This window comes from Nerophis lumbriciformis, linkage group LG07 (genome assembly GCF_033978685.3).
Source record: "Nerophis lumbriciformis linkage group LG07, RoL_Nlum_v2.1, whole genome shotgun sequence".
Taxonomy (NCBI): Eukaryota; Metazoa; Chordata; class Actinopteri; order Syngnathiformes; family Syngnathidae; genus Nerophis; species Nerophis lumbriciformis.
Window position 1 is genome coordinate 30,680,001 of NC_084554.2, and position 15,000 is coordinate 30,695,000.

At 38.7% G+C, this 15,000-nt stretch overlaps 2 protein-coding genes and 1 long non-coding RNA gene across 11 annotated transcripts in view; 2 read left to right on the forward strand and 1 right to left on the reverse strand.

Annotated features, from left to right (window-relative positions):
- Positions 1–10,016, forward strand: part of LOC133609675 (uncharacterized) — a 26,370-nt gene extending 16,354 nt beyond the window's left edge. The window contains exon 3 of the long non-coding RNA XR_009815749.1: positions 9,886–10,016. This is a non-coding gene — a long non-coding RNA (uncharacterized lncRNA). The remainder of the gene's footprint in view (positions 1–9,885) is intronic.
- LOC133609670 (armadillo repeat-containing protein 3-like) overlaps positions 1–13,964 on the reverse strand; it is a 15,592-nt gene extending 1,628 nt beyond the window's left edge. The window contains exons 1-12 of one of the 3 annotated variants that reach the window (XM_072913501.1): positions 13,495–13,782; positions 10,953–11,042; positions 10,820–10,886; positions 10,629–10,746; positions 10,421–10,546; positions 10,291–10,359; positions 10,053–10,225; positions 9,784–9,981; positions 9,375–9,579; positions 6,072–6,227; positions 5,889–5,997; positions 5,409–5,658 (exon numbers count right to left, since the gene is read on the reverse strand). In XM_072913501.1, coding sequence (XP_072769602.1) covers positions 5,409–5,658; positions 5,889–5,997; positions 6,072–6,227; positions 9,375–9,579; positions 9,784–9,981; positions 10,053–10,225; positions 10,291–10,359; positions 10,421–10,546; positions 10,629–10,746; positions 10,820–10,879 — 1,464 coding nt within the window. In that variant the 5' untranslated portion in view covers positions 10,880–10,886; positions 10,953–11,042; positions 13,495–13,782. Of the gene's footprint in view, positions 1–5,408; positions 5,659–5,888; positions 5,998–6,071; positions 6,228–9,374; positions 9,580–9,783; positions 9,982–10,052; positions 10,226–10,290; positions 10,360–10,420; positions 10,547–10,628; positions 10,747–10,819; positions 10,888–10,952; positions 11,043–13,494; positions 13,783–13,879 lie in introns of those variants that run through there. The other 2 variants (XM_061965489.2, XM_061965491.2) reach the window with 2 other exon arrangements.
- A 553-nt stretch (positions 13,965–14,517) lies between these two features.
- The window catches only part of pip4k2aa (phosphatidylinositol-5-phosphate 4-kinase, type II, alpha a), a 43,592-nt gene continuing 43,109 nt past the window's right edge, over positions 14,518–15,000 (forward strand). For all 7 annotated transcript variants that reach the window (XM_061965495.2, XM_061965497.2, XM_061965496.2 and 4 more), the window contains exon 1: positions 14,518–14,666. In XM_061965495.2, the coding sequence (XP_061821479.1) occupies positions 14,526–14,666 (141 nt within the window). In that variant the 5' untranslated portion in view covers positions 14,518–14,525. The remainder of the gene's footprint in view (positions 14,667–15,000) is intronic.

Consider the following 15,000-nt stretch of genomic DNA (forward strand, 5'->3'; position numbering starts at 1 on the left):
TACCCAGTGAGAGATCATCAGGTGTGCAGCAGGAAATTATCCAAACTGGCTTAGTTGGAAAATGTGTATTTGTTTATGGCTATAACATGCAGAAAATGGCACTCTTTAGAGACGGCAGAAGGTACAACATTAACCTAATCCTTATTTCGGTATACAATGTTACCTTGGTTTTGGTATACCATCTGAGTTATGACCGAAAGGACAAGATCACGGGTACAGGCGGCCGGAATTAGTTTCCTCCGCCGGGTGGCGGGGCTCTCCCTTAGAGATAGGGTGAGGAGCTCTGTCATCCGGGAGGAGCTCAAAGTAAAGCCGCTGCTCCTCCACATCGAGAGGAGCCAGATGAGGTGGTTCGGGCATCTGGTCAGGATGCCACTCGAACGCCTCCCGAGGGAGGTGTTTCGGGCACATCCAACCAGTAGGAGGCCACGGGGAAGACCCAGGACACGTTGGGAAGACTATGTCTCCCGGCTGGCCTGGGAACGCCTCGGGATCCCCCGGGAGGAGCTGGACGAAGTGACTGGAGAGAGGGAAGTCTGGGATTCTCTGCTTAGGCTATAGCCCCCGCGACCCGACCTCGGCTAAGCGGAAGATGATGGATGGATGGATGGATCTTGGTAATTGTACGGCCCAACATTGCGCATGACAATTGAGTCCGTCTGTGTATCAATCTGTGGAATCGTTTGCCCAAAGAAAATAATTCCATGTGTGGTGTTATCAATATTAGGGCTATACCTATCGATTATTTTAGTAATCGAGTAACCTATCGATTAGTTTGTTCAATCAAATTGAGTAAATAGAAAAAAAAACACTTTACAGCCTCAAAGCGTATTTTAGGGAAAACATACAATACACAAAACTTTTTCTGCTTACATGACCTTCATTATTTTTCACAATAAATGCACATTATTACAACATTGAAATTGCATTTTAACAAGTGTGTTAATAAAAAAATTGAATTAAAAAAACTACTCGCTTTATTGCAGCAGCCGTGCATAAACTACGTCGGCGTATTTAAAGGCACTCCGGACAGTCTTAATTTTATAAATTTGTATTCATTACTTTTATTCATAAAAATATTAATCAAAGCAACAGAATATAGATCAAAACGTTGTTTCTAATTGAACACATCGATTTGATTGATTAACCATTGCAGGTCTAATTAATACACTGTGTGAATTCAACTATGTTCTTTATTACAAAACATGCCAGTGCCAGTGGGATCCGAACTCCCATTGAAAACAGTTCTCTTCCAGCTGTCATCACTTGTTGGCTCTGTAATTGTTTGCTAACTAACACAGTTACACCATCAGTCTCTCCTGTATTCTTTAAATACGCCTGCAAAATAAGCCACCACGGGGCCAAAGAAAGTTGCAAGAGACAGCATTAATAAAGAAGGTGGAAACCTTATTGAATCCAAGAAAGAACTTGCAGCAACTTTTCAACTTCTGTTATAGCGATATTGGAGCCTTGAGTACTATATTAACCTGACATGATATTAACACAAATCCCGGTACATGCTTTTATTTTGTAGTGTGGAATTTTAGAAAAGTTTAATGAAGTTAAATTAGTCAAACAGAGACAAATAGTAGGTATTAAAAATACAAATTGTATTTATTATTAACCGTCTGGAATGGACTTAAACTGTCTTTAAGTTGAAGTGGAGTGAAAATGTGTTTATTGGCGACACCTTGTGGTCACAATAATTAGTTAAGCGCATGGCGCAGTAAGTTGAATGATGCATACATGTTTGTTGCTGGATACCTTCTATACACTTCAACCTTGGAGATTTTTGTATCTGTAATTTGCTACTATAATTATTGTATACTTGTTTATATTGACAAATGTTGTTTTATAGACTGAGATATTGCTCAATTAAGAACACTTTTTGTGTATGTCTAGCGTGTGTGCTACTCTGTGGTTAGCTGTTGTGTAGCTGCTGGCTCCTACTAGTATAAAGCCTTCCATTTTACCTTTTGTAAATTACTTCACAAAATTCAAGAAAAGACCAACCTTGTTTGCTTTTTGGATGACATTTAGATGTTAACTGGCTGCCCAGCTTTGAAAAATTCAACCTTCTGCAGGATTGCTTTTATCGGAGTGTTTATATCAGACATGTTACATGCAAGCCGGTATCCAATACTTGTATTTTTGCTGATATCTGTCTGAAATCCATATTAGATTGGGATACCCTCTCCGCTCATAGCCGTCTTTGCCAACAAGAATTTTTTATAAAGGTTAAAGTAAAATCAAATGTTTATTTACTAATTTCATTCAACATTTATATGTATTTCAAATAGTTTTGTCCATCTAAAAGTACCATTTATATCAAATGTATTTTGTGTATTTATTTTTGAGTGCAACAGAATTCGATTTGCATGATTTTTTTTTTTTTTACAGTAAAACTTTGGTTTTCATATAATTCGGTCTTTGTCTGAGCTTTTAGAACAGGTCCTAGATTTATAAGATTCTGAGAATCCTCACAGAGAGCTCCTAACTTAACCTAAAAATTCCAAGCAAGGAATCTAAGCTCAGGAGTGATTCCAGAACATTCTCAGAGAACTCTGTGCAAGGAGTGGACAGAAACTTCTGTCTTAATGAGAAGGTGTGGTGGGCCCTGTTGCTAAGTTTTAGTCATCATTTCAAAAGCTGTGATTGGTTGATCCTAAAAGCTTGATTTTAAAAAAAGTATATTATTGGTGATAATGAGCAAAGGTTGGACCCACAAATCAATAAACTTAATCGTAGAATCTTATCTTATGAAGACTGTGTACCGTATTTTTCGGAGTATAAGTCGCACCTGCCGAAAATGCATAATAAAGAAGGAAAAAAACATATATACGTCGCACTGGAGTATAAGTCGCATTTTTGGGGGAAATTTATTTGATAAAACCCAACACCAAGAATAGACATTTGAAAGGCAATTTAAAATAATCAAAGAATAGTGAACAACAGGCTGAATAAGTGTACGTTATATGAGGCATAAATAACCAACTGAGAACGTGCCTGGTATGTTAACGTAACATATTATGGTAAGAGTCATTCAAATAACTATAACATATAGAACATGCTATATGTTTACCAAACAATCTGTCACTCCTAATCGCTAAATCCCATGAAATCTTATACGTCTAGTCTCTTACGTGAATGAGCTAAATAATAATGTTTGATATTTTATGGTTAATGTGTTAATTTCACTCATAATTCGCTCCTGAGTATAAGTCGCACCCCCGGCCAAACTATGAAAAAAAACTGCGACTTATAGTCCGAAAAATACGGTAATTGAAAATAATATTTCACATAAAATAAAATAAAATCTGTTAAATGAATAGTAAGCTATACTTTAAAATTATCCTACTAAAGGTTGATTGGCAACACTAAATTGGCCCTAATGTGTTAATGTGAGAGTGAATGTTGTCTGTCTATCTGTGTTGGCCCTGTGATGAGGTGGCGACTTGTCCAGGGTGTACCCCGCCTTCCGCCCGAATGCAGCTGAGATAGGCTCCAGCACCCCCCGCGACCCCGAAAGGGACAAGCAGTAGAAAATGGATGGATGAATACAAAACGTATGAAAACTTATGCCCACTTGCACAGTCTTATAACGTATGCCCACTTGCACAGTCTTCACATAGTGATAGTTATATTTATTATTAGTTCATAATAGTTTATAAATTGCCATGCCGGTTATTTTTGCACTTTGCACTTTCAACATTTCAACCCAATTTGGTATTTATGAGGGTAAAATGGCTCAGCTTTCATCAATGTCTGTGATTGCTGACCGGCCTATGGGACTTTCATTTCGGGTGGTATTACATTGTGGCGTTGGGTTAAAAAAGCGCATCTCCAATGAGATCAACCGCAAACAAAATTCCTGCGCGATCCAATCTGTAGCGTTTCAATAATTCACTGTTATCCAGTGTTTAGAGAATACCTCTCCTGCCTCTTCCGTCCGCCATTTTGACCTCTGCTTAAGGAACCCCTCAGCCGCCTAAAAGTCCTCTTCCCTGCTCCTTACAGATCTCACCTTGGGAGCTCCCATAAGAGCTGGGATATTTTAGAAATAAAAGAAAACAACATTATTCTAAGAATTTGACCACTCGGAGCTACTCTTAGCACTAGGAATCTTTAGGAATACAACCCCAGATTACTACCAAAAACCAAGGTACCACTGTACATTCTTGTTATTTTATTTTTGGTGCTCTGCCACACATTTTTTACAAAATATAATCTATATCTAATGATATACTGCATCTTATTCATGTTGGGTTTTTTTTTAAATATATGACAAAAAAAATAATGAAATGTCTCCCGGGCTACATTGGTTATACTCCTGATATAACGGGATACAGACACCAAAATTATGTCTTTTACAGTTTATGTAACAATGGGCAACCCCGAAGGGAATAAGCGGTAGAAAATGGATGGATGGATGGGTATTGGTTTATTGTTGTTATTGGTGTAACACCATACATGTCAACCATCTTGTTTTTCCCATTCTGCCCTTCATTTCCCATTGTCCTCCTGTTTTCCCGTTTATTTAAAGTTTTAATGAAAAAAAAAAAATCTATACATGGCATGTGGTTGCTGGTGAAAAGTCCAGAATTCCCCTCATTTCTGGAAAATATATCTGTTTTCACATACATATGAATGGTTACAGAAATTAAAGTGTTAATTGCAATGTTGATGTTAAAAACGACCATCTGAGTCTTATTGTGTTGCCTATACCATGCTATTAAACTGCCCCGAATTCAATTCAAAACTTGGGAGACAAACATTTTTTCATCAAATTCCTAAAAACAGTGGAGTGCTCCTGTTGTATAGAAGAACTTGCTAGCAAACATAGAACACTGGTGTCCAAACTTGGGATTTCAATAACTGAGGCGTTCTTCAAGGCACCCTTTTAAGCCCTCATCTTTTTTGGGTGATAAACATTTTTTTCTTAATGTAAAGTGTTGATGTGGCTTGTTTACTTCAGCTGCAGTCAGTATTCATTTGTTCAACTTATTTTGTTATACTAGTAGTTTTCCTCAAGGTTCTGTTTTAGGTCCTCTCTCCTTCATCATATGAGCTATATGGCCCGCAAATTCAGTTAAAAAAAATTGTGAGAGGCTCACATTTTTCCAGCGGATTCTTAAAATTCTTTGACTAGCTTTTTTGCAGAAGGTCCAAGAAACAGCAGCGCACTCACGTAACTTTGACAAAATAAATAGACTAAAATCCAATGTCTACTGTAGAGGATGCTGGTTCCACAGAACATATTTAATAAGACTACATTGTGAAGGGAAAAGTCTGGCCCCCCGTTCCTTAGCTTTCTAGAAATGTGGCTTCCAAAACCATTTAGTTTAATATCTCTGGCCCATACTGTGTTGGTGCTAACAGATTGCGCAGTTGTACTGTTACCAACTCACCTCTAGCCTGGCTTCTTCCTCAAAGGCCAGTTCACAGAGGCACAGCAGGGCACTGAGCAGGACCTCCATGTCTGTCGATTTTAAAGGCTCCACCAGCGCTGGCACCACTCCCTGCCATATCACTTGACAGCGCAATTCTTCCTGTGCTGCCATCCTGCCAAGTATGGCTATCGAATTGGCCACTATCTTAGGACAATCGTCGCAGAGCCTCTGCACAAGCATTTTATGTCCTCCTGCCTTAAATACTGCCCTAATGATTCCACATAGATAAAACACACTTATTAGGTCACGGATGTTTATATTTCGTGTTTGAAAGAATAATGAGAGAGGGGAAAAAATATATATATCTTTAATCACTGAAACATATTAAAGCCAATAATTGCTGTGAAATATAATCACTACTATTTGTTCATACAAAATGACTACTATATGTTGCATTGCAATAATGTGTATATTAAGTGGTTATCTTATCTTTCTTACATAGTGTTGATGTAGTTTTCTGATGTGAGGTTGGCCAGGGCCTGGATAGCCTGCTCTCTCATCGCTGAATTCTTACTCTTCAGTAACCGCACCACAGCGGGTATACCACCTGATTTAAAGAAATGTCACAATATCAAATGTGCACCTGTTTGTATTGGAAATTTATCGTTCGTGCAAAAATACCTAAATCTCTGAAGAGGCCTTTGCTGGGCAGGAAGCAGCTCAAGGTGGCCATAGCTTGACAAGCGTATGTTTTTATGCAGTCTGTGCATCCAGAAGACAAGAGATCTACCAGAACCTTGTCAACCTTTTGTTCATGCAGAAATTGGTGGAGGTCACCTGGACACATGCAGACATAAAATTTAGAGCAGGGATATTTAACTAAAATACATTGCATCACATGACAAACAAACTGTACTGCAATTGCCGAAAAAGGAGTACTTAAGGAGGTGCCTTGAGGAACGCCTCAGTTTTGTAAATTTCAATTTTGGACCACGGTGTTTGCTTGCAAGGTTAAAATGTCAATGCTAGAATCTGCCAATGTTTTTCTCGTCTATACAACAGGAACACTTTAGTGTTTTTCGAAATTTACTGCAAAAGCGTTTGTCTACCAAGTTTTCAACTTAACTCGTTAATACAGGGCCAGATTTGGATGGCTCAAAAATCAAACAAAACATGGAGCTCAAGAATAAATGTAAGGGGTTAGCTATGTCTTTAAAACAAGTTTGTATCTCCAGGAAAAGCTCTGATTCGCTTAGGGAGAAGTTGACCCCCCACAAAACGAAGACGACGACCTGTCTTTTTCTGACGCAAAATATGATAATTCACTTTATATTATTTCCTCTGGGAAATTGTTTGTGTTGGACTTTGGAGGTTTGCCTGGACATCAAAGGATAGAGGTAGTAGGGATGGGAATCTTACAACAAGTCACGATTAGATTCCGATTCAAAACAATTCCTGCAATATATTACTGTAATATGTAGAAAAATGATATAAAAACCTTTAAATGTTACAAAATCTCCTCTTGGATGCTGACGTATGACATATATGCACACAGAGTAAGTGCGGAGATGGCCTTAAACGTATTTTTGAAAACTCATTTCTAAAAAGTATTACAATGCAAATTGATTATTTTGAGCACTCCAAATAAATACATGCCCCAAAAAATGTTTGTTTCAAATGTGTTTGGGAAAATACAGGTAAAAGCCAGTAAATTAGAATATTTTGAAAAACTTGATTTATTTCAGTAATTGCATTCAAAAGGCGTAACTTGTACATTATATTTATTCATTGCACACAGACTGATGCATTCAAATGTTTATTTCATTTAATTTTGATGATTTGAAGTGGCAACAAATGAAAATCCAAAATTCCGTGTGTCACAAAATTAGAATATTACTTAAGGCTAATACAAAAAAGGGATTTTTAGAAATGTTGGCCAACTGAAAAGTATGAAAATGAAAAATATGAGCATGTACAATACTCAATACTTGGTTGGAGCTCCTTTTGCCTCAATTACTGCGTTAATGCGGCGTGGCATGGAGTCGATGAGTTTCTGGCACTGCTCAGGTGTTATGAGAGCCCAGGTTGCTCTGATAGTGGCCTTCAACTCTTCTGCGTTTTTGGGTCTGGCATTCTGCATCTTCCTTTTCACAATACCCCACAGATTTTCTATGGGGCTAAGGTCAGGGGAGTTGGCGGGCCAATTTAGAACAGAAATACCATGGTCCGTAAACCAGGCAAGGGTAGATTTTGCGCTGTGTGCAGGCGCCAAGTTCTGTTGGAACTTGAAATCTCCATCTCCATAGAGCAGGTCAGCAGCAGGAAGCATGAAGTGCTCTAAAACTTGCTGGTAGACGGCTGCGTTGACCCTGGATCTCAGGAAACAGAGTGGACCGACACCAGCAGATGACATGGCACCCCAAACCATCACCCAACCATGCAAATTTTGCATTTCCTTTGGAAATCGAGGTCCCAGAGTCTGGAGGAAGACAGGAGAGGCACAGGATCCACGTTGCCTGAAGTCTAGTGTAAAGTTTCCACCATCAGTGATGGTTTGGGGTGCCATGTCATCTGCTGGTGTCGGTCCACTCTGTTTCCTGAGATCCAGGGTCAACGCAGCCGTCTACCAGCAAGTTTTAGAGCACTTCATGCTTCCTGCTGCTGACCTGCTCTATGGAGATGGAGATTTCAAGTTCCAACAGGACTTGGCGCCTGCACACAGCGCAAAATCTACCCGTGCCTGGTTTACGGACCATGGTATTTCTGTTCTAAATTGGCCCGCCAACTCCCCTGACCTTAGCCCCATAGAAAATCTGTGGGGTATTGTGAAAAGGAAGATGCAGAATGCCAGACCCAAAAACGCAGAAGAGTTGAAGGCCACTATCAGAGCAACCTGGGCTCTCATAACACCTGAGCAGTGCCAGAAACTCATCGACTCCATGCCACGCCGCATTAACGCAGTAATTGAGGCAAAAGGAGCTCCAACCAAGTATTGAGTATTGTACATGCTCATATTTTTCATTTTCATACTTTTCAGTTGGCCAACATTTCTAAAAATCCCTTTTTTGTATTAGCCTTAAGTAATATTCTAATTTTGTGACACACGGAATTTTGGATTTTCATTTGTTGCCACTTCAAATCATCAAAATTAAATGAAATAAACATTTGAATGCATCAGTCTGTGTGCAATGAATAAATATAATGTACAAGTTACACCTTTTGAATGCAATTACTGAAATAAATCAAGTTTTTCAAAATATTCTAATTTACTGGCTTTTACCTGTATATGTATAAAATATATTGTTTTTAAATCCCCACCCAAAAAAAATAAAATTAAACTATTTTATCTAATATACCATTTAGAATCCTAATAAGCATCCCTAACAGATACAAGCTAAACCTAAATACAAATAAATAAATAAAAGAAACGGAAAAAAATCACTTTTTTAAATATGTATTCTTAAAAAATATATATTTTTAAATTATATGATTTAGAATGGTAATAAATAAGAATCACAATTCAGATGTGAAAACAAAAATGTCATCAAACCCCTAACACACACACGCCTGTAAAAAACAAAAAACAAAAAAAAAAAAACCGTCATTTTAAAATAATTTTTTTTTAAATCCATTTTTAGGTCCAAGATAAGAATTGTTTTTTTCAAAGTTTTTTTCCATTGTTAAACAATTTAGAATTGTAATAACCAAGAATGGCGATTTGGTTGTGAATCAATTTTTTGAGCACCCCTAACACATACAGCCCCCCAAAAAACGCCTTTAGAAAAGTATTTTTAAAAATGGATTCCAAAAAAAATTCAATTTAAGAATTATTTTTTTGGTCAATGATAAGAAAAATGTTTTCCGTTTTTTTTTTTTTTTTCTTATTGATTTAAAATTGTTATAAATAGGATTCCAGATTTGGATATGAGTCTTTTTTTTTCCACACATAAAAGCTGCAACTTTTGCCACATACTCTGTGCTTACAATTCTGAGTAGCCCTGGTGAAGCAGTTCACAGCCGTGGCCTGGATTTCATTATTGATGCATTTGCTTTCGGACAACTTAGGGGTCTGGGCAAGCTCCATTAGCGTGGCTAGCCCTCCTGAATTCTGGATCACCCGGAAACTCTCCATGTCACCGATACAGTTGGCTATAACATGCAAGGTCTCGGCATGGAGGTCAATTAAATCCTGTAAAGTGACATAATAGGGAATTTTTATAGACAAATGTATTTGTCTGTGGTCATAGGTCAAAGGTCACTTAATTGGACCCAAGAGATGGCCTGCATCATTACGCCTGCTCTCGTTCATTCCAAAAGCGATGTTCTTCCACACCAAATCACTTTTCTGGACCATACAAACATATTCTACTAAAAAAGCGACACACTTACCAACCTTATCATTGATGATATTGATGAATATATCAAGCGCTTGCTCTTCCCGAAAGGTGATTTGGGTATCTTTGTGATTGGCAGCCATCTTCTGCATTGTTTTCAGAGCCAGCTGCTGAATGACGCTGAATGCTGATTTGAGCAGGAGTAGTAAATGACTGATCCCGCACAATTCGATGAAGACAGGACAGATTTGCTCGTCCTCCATAAACACAAATAAGAACATTAAAATTGTTGCCTTTGAGAGGTAATATCGGTTTGATTTGGACTCACGTCAACCAAGTTGAAGATGGTCTCCAGAGAGTTCTTCTGAATATCTGGGTCTGAATTGGAAAGGAGTTTGATCAATACTGGCAGGCCTTGGTTGTCCACGATTTGGAATTTACAGGAGGATTCCACAGACAGTGAGGCCAGGTATAGGGTCCCAAACTCTTGAATGGCAGTGTCTTTATAAATAATAAGCAGATAGTGAGACAAAAAATGCATCAGGATGTTGATTCACCCAACTAACCGTCCAGTGACAGCCTGGCGATGATCGATGGAATGACGTTGATGTTTTGCAGGATATTTCTCACTGTACCTTTTGAGGAGAAACACCATTAGCAAAAAAATATTGATGACTGTGGTATTATTTGTCTTACTGTTGGTAGCCATGACGCCCAGTCCAATGATTGCATTGCGTCTGATCATCTTGTTGCTGTGATTGACGAGCTGACAAAGAGGCTCCAATGCTCCAAGATCCATCAGGTGAATTTTATTACCATCTCCTAACAGCAAGTGGAGACAAAACACAATCTAGCCAGCAAGCTCAGTGGATGAGTGACAGCAATATAGTGATGTTTTAAGTACCTTCCTCTGCAAATTTGTAGATTGCTCCACACGCTACGATCAAAATGTCTTCTTCGGGGGATCTCAGAAGAAGAACAGCAGTTGTCTGCGTTTTGAATTCGATGCGAAGCGATTCAACCTGTGGCAGCAAAGCGGCAAGTTATCACAAATGACATAGTTGCAAAGTGACAACGAAGACGTGAAATTATCACCATGTCCTTGCACGAGGACTCAGAATCATCGGTCTTGCTTCTGTTATCTCTCCTCCCCATTCTGCCACCTGTAAACACGCCCCATTAATTTTCATAATAATTGTATAAAGTTCCATAAACTGGAGTTTACTTTCCTAGTTTTCTACCTCCTCCTAGCTTCAGCTGCCCACGTCGAGGACATAAACACGCGCCATGACAACACTGTTGACGTTACGGAGGTTACCTAGGCAACAACGCTACGCTCAGTGTACAGTAGGTGTTTTTGCTTGATGACACATAAAGTGTAAGCAAAAGTGGACGTTAACGAATAATGGTTACTATAAGTGAGTGGTTGTTTTGAAAATTAATAATGGCTCTGTTTCGTCGTTTTTTTTATTTATTCCAAAACTTCCAAATACAACCACATAAATAGCCTTACATCCGGTGACGTCATTAGCATTAACTAAGCACGCACGACCAACACGTAATACAATACCGATAACATGCAGTGATGAAAGAAAAGAAGGATGAGTTAAAAGAAATGCATTATTAATAGTTGGAAAATGAAAAAATAACTAAAATTGAAATAGTACAATTGTATAGTTTTCCTATTTGTTTGCAAGAAAAAGAACATGTGTTAAAAATACATTACAGATTCTTATAATGGTTAATAAAAACTAAACATAATTTTAAATAAAGAGATTAAAGCTACAATGATACACACATACGTACATATTTAGTACTACTAATGCGTGAATAAATGATAAAACCTTTTATATTGCTCTAATTACAAGTGCATACTGTATATAGGACCAGCAGTATGAATACAATACTTGGACATTTTTTAAGATACAGTAAACAAAAATAAAATTTGTGAACAATATTTGATACACCAATATAAATAAATTTTACAATACAAACAGAATAAAACAATTATATAACTTTACCTTTTGTTACATAGAATTGAGAAAAATAAATAATTCAAAATAAGAAATAAGAAAAAAAACAAAAACAGCTATTATTGGCTCTCATTTGAAATAATGTCTCCAAAAGTGTCGTCGTGTTGTTATATTTGTGTGTGACCTATTTGTCGATATTTGTATTTTTTTACACACACATCATCCATCCATCCATCCATCCATTTTCTTCCGCTTATGGCAAGCCAATAATGATGCCAAGATAAATGTTATGTTGTGATGTTGTATTTTTTTTTTTTATCATATTGTATATGTATTGTGTTCTTCTTTCTTTCTCTCTCTCTTTATTTTCTTTTTCTTTTAAATTGTAATTTTACTGCCTTTTTTTACACCATGGCCAGGGGACTACAGATGAAAACTAGCCTTCTGGCTAATTCTGGCTTTTTTTTTTAACCATGTGTAGTCATGTGTTTTATGAAATTGCATTGTCCCCTTTGAAATAAACCAGGGGTAGGGAACCTATGGTTCTAGAGCCAGATGTGGCTCTTTTGATGACTGCATCTGGCTCTCAGATTAATCTTAGCTGACATTGCTTAACACGATAAGAAATTAATAATTCCACTGGTAATCAGTGTTAAAAATAACATTCAAAATATAAAACATTCTCATGCATTTTAATCCATCCATCCGTTTTCTACCGCACCTGTTCAAGAAGTCGCATTAATGGTGAGAAGTATTTTATTCATTAGTTCGCTTTAGAATATAAATGTTATTAAAACGAATAACAGACGTGTTATACTCTAATGTTGGTCTTACTTAAAAATGCACGCATTTAGTTGTATTCAGTGTTAAACAATATTATATGGCTCTCACGGAAATACATTTTAACCCTTGTGTGGTGTTCGGGTCTGTGGGACCCCTTTTCATTTTTTATTAAAAGAAAAATGATACAATTTTAATTAATTTTTCAAACTGAGACTCACTGATTTTGGCTCATTTTTGTGAAAAACATTTATCAGAATACATATTTAATGACCACACACCAAACACACACACACACACACACACACCTACACATTTCTATTACATGTCCGGGGCTAATAGAAGTGTGGAAATGTATGTTTTGTGTAACACACACACACACACACACACACACACACACACACAGCAGGCCTAGACAGGAGGAGGACAGAGTGTAGGTACACAGAACATCAGAGTGTCAAATGTGCGAGAAAATGAGAGCAGACAGCATTGACAAACAATGTTGCAACCTTGTGTGGGAACCGCAGGTGCAGAAACACAAAAGAAGAATCCCTGTGGGATGCAGAAACTGGCAAGAGAAATTTTCCGTGCAACGTCCATATTGTTGTTACTCAGCCAGCGTTTGTGGGTCTGATGGACCCGTTGCATTTTGTGGCTTTTAATGCCTCACAATCAAACACTTTTATGTTAAAATACTGAACAGGATTTTATTGGGATAAGGTAAACATCTGTTCAGTATTTTAACATAAAAGTGTTTGATTGTGAGGCATTAAAAGCCACAAAATGCAACGGGTCCATCAGACTCACAAACACTAGATGAGTAACAACAATATGAACATTACACAAGGGTTAAAATATACGGCTTCCATGGCTCTCTCAGGTTCCCGACCCCTGAAATAAACTGATCTAATCTAATTGTAGTTAAACAGTTTGACCACTAGAGGGGGGTCTGTCCGCTGTGTGGCAACACCGGGCATGGAAAATGTGTTAAATGTTGAAAATAACCAATAATTTCACCTCCTTAGGTCCAAAATGTGAATAAATTGCTGTGGATTATATTCCATCCATCCATCTATTTTCTACTGCTTGTCCCATATTGTAAAAATATATTGTTTGGACACTGCATTCTGCATTTTTAGTTGGCATAAAAAATAATAACTGCAACAAAAAGATGAATAACGTCCGCTATTTTCTTCTGCAAGTAAAAAATATATATATTTGAGTTGTAAAACGTGCACCGGGAGAACGCAGCACGATCCAGGTTGCAGCAGAAGCAGCGAATGAGGACCCTGCAAAGCCCAAAGCTTGCCTGTCAACTCCCCTCTGTCGAGCTGTCACTTTGACAGCACAAGCGGCACATGAAGAGGCAGCACAGAGAGCGCCGTGCACGGATTGAACTCACCCGTCGACTTGACGTTAAAGGCATCCTCTTTCATTGCGTCTCCAACGGGGCGGCGACATTAAAGGACGACAGCTTTCGGCATCCCAACTGACCGAGCACGTAGGAGGAGGAGGAGGAGGAGGAGGAAGAAAAGGGGCTTTAGCCGACTGCTAATCGGGCTGCTAACGCTAGCCAGCTAGCTTGCGGGCTGTCTGGGTTTAATAGCAGGTGTTAGACACGGCAGCGTTTCGCAGCGGCGAACGTCAGCGTCATTAAATTAAATCATCCGCTTTTTTACACATTTTTCCCCCCATGCCGCGTTTATTTACCCTCGCATCGCGGCTCGCTAGCATGCTATGGCTATGCTAACGCCAGCTCAGTGAGGCTTGACGTCGCAGGGGCGAGCCGATAATGCGGACTGATGGACTGTTAGCTTCAGCGTCGCATCCTCCCCACGTTTAGTCCTCCTCCGGATCGGGCTTTATGCGCTTAGTCAGGGCCGTGTTGGGACATTTGATTAGGGCACTGGCCAAATGAATAGCGCTGTTATCCACTGAGTCGTGAGGTGGCGGTGGCCGCTGTGCCAGTTTAAAGGGGAGTGCATTTTTTTTGAGGATTCACACTGCAATATCCATAACCGTTTTGATTAAAAAAAAAAAAAAAAAAGATGGCTTCGGCGAGCAGCATTGCCGCATCCATTGCGAGCAAAACCAAGACCAAGAAGAAACACTTCGTCGCTCAGAAAGTCAAGCTCTTCCGTGCGAGCGACCCTCTACTCAGCGTGGTTATGTGGGGAGTCAACCATTCTGTGAGTATCCATATTGCTGATGATGGGCATGACATGCACTTATTTGCACGGAGAAGGGAAATGTGTGTGAGCTGCTATTTCCCATGCGGTTTCCTGTTGTGCACTAGTATTGCTTTTTTATCCTGCACTACCATGAGCTTTTGTAACGAAATTTCGTTCTTATCTGTGCTGTAAAGTTCACATTTGAATGACAATAAAAAGGAAGTCTAAGTCTAGTAGAAGAAGCTGCAAAGACTCGTTTTATGCCATGAGAGCTTACATCTTCCCATGCAAGACCGCTGATTGCTTCCTTTGCTGAATATTTGCATTGGATCATTGCCCCCCCCCATGGGTG